Below are 4641 nucleotides of genomic sequence, written 5' to 3' on the forward strand. Positions count from 1 at the left end.
AACAGACAGGTTCTAGGACCTGACCTTCAGTGTGTGTGCATTCACCTCCTAACAGACAGGTTCTAGGACCTGACCTCTGACCTTCAGTGTGTCTGCATTCACCACCCCAGTGCCTTCCCAGTGCTGAGATTAAAGGTGCACATCACCACGGCCTTGCTAGTTTTTTTTTTTTTTTAAGTAACACCCCCTCCCCTTTTTGCAGTACTAGGGAATGAACCTAGGACTTCATACAAGAACTAATTGGCTTTCCCCTCTCTAAAAAGCAAAGCTGATTATAGCAACTCACCTCTTGAACTTGTGTTAATTGGGCTTCTGTGGCTGCTAATGAGGCATTCTTTTCATATAAGAGTTTCTTAAGCCGAATCAGCTCCACGTTCTCCTTAATGGAAGCTCTGTAAACAGAAGACACTGAACTGTTCCATCAGGGACCCAGTACTTCCTGCCGTTGCCTCTTCTGCTGCCCCAGAACACATCGGAAGTTGAAACACAGTATGCAAAATGTCCTTCCTCCTATTTTGTTGTTGCTAATTTTTTTTTTCTTCCCTGAAACAGGGCTTCTCTGTAGCTTTGGAGCCTGTCCTGGAACTCACTCTGTAGACCAGATTGGCCTTGAACTCACAGAGATCCATCTGCCTCTGCCTCCTGAGTGCTGGGGTTAAAGGCAAACCCCACTGTAGCATGATTAATAAAAACCCAGAAACAAATATTGGGGTTCAACCTAAATGTCAGAAAAGCAAATCAGCCAGTAAGCCACTGGCTCTTACCTCAGTCTAAAATGGCGATCCTGCCTCCAGGAATCTCAGGAAGAGACTGTGTCTAAGAGCTGTCTCCTCCTGTCTTATATTCCTCTCTAGGACTGGGATTAAAGGCATGCACCACTACCACCCAGTTTCATGGCAAGCTAGTGTGGCTACTGGAATTAAAGGTGTGTGTCACCACTACCTTGTCTGTAAGGCCTTTTTCTTTTTTCCTTTTTTAAAAAATAACTTAGCTGGGCATGGTGGGGCATACCTTTAATCCTAGCACTCTGGAATTTGGGAGGCAGAGTCAGGCAGATCTCTGAATTCAAGGCCAGTTTAGTCTACAGAGAGAGTTCTAGGACAGCCAGGGCTACACAAAGAAACCCTGTCTCAAAATACAAAAAAAAATTTGATGACATACACTTTTAATCCGAACACTTAGGAGGCAGAGGCAGGTAGATCTCTGAGTTTGATGTCACAGAGTGAGTTCCAGGACAGCCAGAGCTATTTAGTAAATCCTGTCTCAAAAGAAAAAAAAAAAAAAGAAAAGAGAAAAAAAAAGAAAAAGAAAGGAGAAAAAAAAGAAAAGAAAATGAAAAAAGGTTTAAAAGATATTAGTAAGGATTTTGGCTCACTCTGCCCCAGTGACTCTCACTCTCAGTCCTGAGTAGTTACATATGAACGAGGTCTTTAAAATTACATTGTTGCTTAGACTCGACCTCAGAGTAATTACATGTGGGACTTAGCCTTTCAGCACTAAGCAGGTCTCCACAGGCTTGCGGTTCTAGCTCAGTTGATAGGTCCTGAACTTGGTCCCCCGCCCTGTATAAAACAGAGGTGGTGGTAAATGCCTGTAACCCCAGACATGGAAGGTAGAAGCAGGAGGATCAGAGCTTCAAGATTATCCTCTGCTCCACAGTGAGCTTGGGTCAGCCTGGGTTACCTGAAACACTGTCTCAAAAAGAAAAAAACAAAAACAAAACTCAATGGACGGTTTGTTATTCAGCCCGAGGTGGCGGGTGGGGCGGAGGTGGGCTGACTTAAAGGGACGGAAACCGGGTGGACTCATAAATGCGTGTGATGAAGTGAAAAGTGGGAACCCACAAAGCTGTATTCGCACAGTCCCAGCTAAACAGTGCTTTAGGTAAAAGGAAAAGCAACAGCGAGATCGAAAGGATCAACGGTCATCAGAGGTTGGGGAAAGAGACATAAACAAGCAGAGCACAAGAGGTTTTCAGGGCGGCGAATACCCTGTGGTTTACGATGGATCCAGATCCGTATAATTACACATTTGCCCAAACTCCCAGCATGCACAACAGCAAGAATGACCTTTTTTTTTTCTTTTGAGACAGGGTTTCTCTACAAAACCCTGGCTGTCCTGAAACTCACTTTGTAGACCAGGCTGGCCTGGAATTCACAGAGATCCGCCTGACTCAGTCTCCAGAGTGCTAAGACTGAAGGTGTGTGCCACCAATGCCCGCCTAAGAACGAACTTTGATATCAACTGTTGACTCTGTCAATATTAGCTTGTTTTGATGTTCTTTTTATTTCTATTTTCATTGAGAAAGGGTCCTACTATGTAACCTTAGTTCGCCTAGAATTCTCTAATCCAGCTGGCCTTGAATTCCTAAGGATTGGCCTGTTTCTGCCTCCCAAGTGCTGAATTAAAAACATGTGCCACCAGGTCTGGCCATCAGTAAACATTCATTCATTCATTCACTTACTCATTCATTCATTCATTCATTCGTTTGTGTCTTGAGACAGAGTTTCTCTGTGTAACAGCCCTAGCTGCCCTGGAACTCACCTTGTAGACCAGGCTGGCCTCAAATTCACTGAGATCTGCCCGCCTCTGCCTCCCAAGTGCTGGGATTAAAGGTGTGTTCTGGTTATTAGTTAATTTTTGTAATAAAGGCTCTACTTCGGGTTCAGTGGTAAAGAATACTTGCTGTTCTTGGCAAGCACAGATTCTAGTCCCAGGTTAAACAGCAGCCAACCAAGGTTCCAAGGGATCTGGCGCCTTCTTCTGGCTCTTTGGGCACCAGACGCACACAGTGAACTAACATCCTACATTAAAAAAAAATACATAAATCTGAAAAATAAGGAGAAGCTGAAAAGTTGGCCTTGTGGTTAAGTTAAGGGCACTTGTTGCTCTTGCAGAGGACTGGGGTTCAATTCCCAGCATCACATGGTGGCTGGATCCAACTTCTGCCCTCCACGGGTATCAGCAACTCACATGGTGCACAGCCATATACACAAGCAAAAACAGTCATATACATAAAATGAAAATTAAAAATCTAAATAAAAAATAACCTGAAAAAGCTGTGGAGACAAGGGTGTGTGATACTCCTTATTCAATTTTGTTATGAAACTAAAAAGCTGATCTAAACAATGCAGTCACTTATCCATGTGGTGTGTGTGTGTTCACACTCATGCTCACACATCCATGACTGGTGTGTGTGTTCACACTCATGCTCACACACACATGTGGAGGCCAGAGGTTGATGCTGGGTATCTTCCTTTCCTGTGCTCCACTTTACATATCAAGACAAGGTCTCTCACACAGAACCTGGCTAGCAATGAGCTCCAGAGAGCCCCTTGTCTCCGACACCCTAGTGCAGGGCTAACCTGCTTTCCTGTGGGTGCTGAGGTTTCAAACAATGGTCCGCAGGCTTATGTGACAAGCAGCATACTGACTGAGCCATCTCTCTCGTCTCTTTTTCTCTTTGTCGGGTATTGCGAGTCTTATCTTCAATTCTAGCACCCCAGAGGCAGAAGCAAGCCATCTCTGCCCTGAGCTAAGTCTCCAGTCCTTTGACCAGCACGTAGAAGTACTTGCCACAGAAGTCAGACAAGTTCAGTTCTTAAAACGTTCGATGGAATAAAAGAATCAGCTCCAGCCGGGCAGTGGTGGCGCACACCTTTAATCCCAGCACTTGAGAGGTAGAGGCAGGCAGGTCTCTGTGAGTTCGAGGCCAGCTTGGTCTACATAGTGAGTTCCAGGGCAGCCAGGACTACAGGGAGAAATTCATTCCTTCCTTCCCCTCCCCTCTCCTCTTTGGTTTTATCCTGTCACCCTGTCTCTATGTAGATCAGGCATGTGCCACAAGACCTAACCCACCTACCTCTTTATATTCAGGGTTTCTCACTCCAGGTCTATTTCTAGATTTAATCTATCCCTAAATAATCACTTTCTTCTGTGGTGAAGAAAAGCTCAAATAAACAAAAAGGCCTTCCTTTTTCTGCTCAGTATAGTTTGAAGCACAGAATGTTAGCTCTCACCGAAGCTCGGCAGCTTTCCGCGCACACTCCAGTGAGCTCCTCTGAACGAACTTTTCCCCTCTGGGCGTTTCCTCAGACCCGGGTGCTTCTTCCACCTCTGTAGTCCTAATGGGAGCACTGTCAGGCATACATAGACCAAAGAATTTAGCCCAGATCAGGACTTGGCTGATAAAAAGTAGACTGTTACATTTAGAGGAAGATTAACCTCAAAAGGGAGAAGCAGAAACATTTATTTATTTATTTTTAACTTTTAAAATGTTTATTAACTGTGAATTAATTGCAAATAATTTTCTTTCAGGTTTCCAAGATTTCAAAACAGCTAATAAGTCAATATAACCTTCAAAATGTCAAAGTAGACCATACATATTGCACTTTTCTAACAGGCTGGGCTAGTATCTCGTTTATAAGACCTTGAATTGAGCTGTTTCCCTTCCAAAGAATTAGATAAAAGTTAGTGATCTAGAGGGTAATCTTACAAAATGTAGCCTGCAAATGTCAACATAGTAGATAAAAACTAGAAGGAAGGGGAAATACTTTCGGTTGTTAGACCCAAAGTTAACCTGTAAACCCTACCTACCTAAGGACCAGGTAACTTCCTGGAATTCTGGGAGCTGTGGTTCTT

The 4641-nt window shown here is 44.0% G+C and overlaps 1 protein-coding gene across 1 annotated transcript in view; it reads right to left on the reverse strand.

Annotated features, from left to right (window-relative positions):
* The window catches only part of Rpgrip1 (RPGR interacting protein 1), a 59581-nt gene that overhangs the window by 41574 nt on the left and 13366 nt on the right, over nt 1-4641 (reverse strand). Inside the window, exons 5-6 of the mRNA XM_026777934.1 lie at nt 4020-4136; nt 287-392 (exon numbers count right to left, since the gene is read on the reverse strand). Coding sequence (XP_026633735.1) covers nt 287-392; nt 4020-4136 — 223 coding nt within the window. The remainder of the gene's footprint in view (nt 1-286; nt 393-4019; nt 4137-4641) is intronic.

This window comes from Microtus ochrogaster, unplaced genomic scaffold (genome assembly GCF_000317375.1).
Source record: "Microtus ochrogaster isolate Prairie Vole_2 unplaced genomic scaffold, MicOch1.0 UNK91, whole genome shotgun sequence".
In the NCBI taxonomy this organism is placed as follows: domain Eukaryota; kingdom Metazoa; phylum Chordata; class Mammalia; order Rodentia; family Cricetidae; genus Microtus; species Microtus ochrogaster.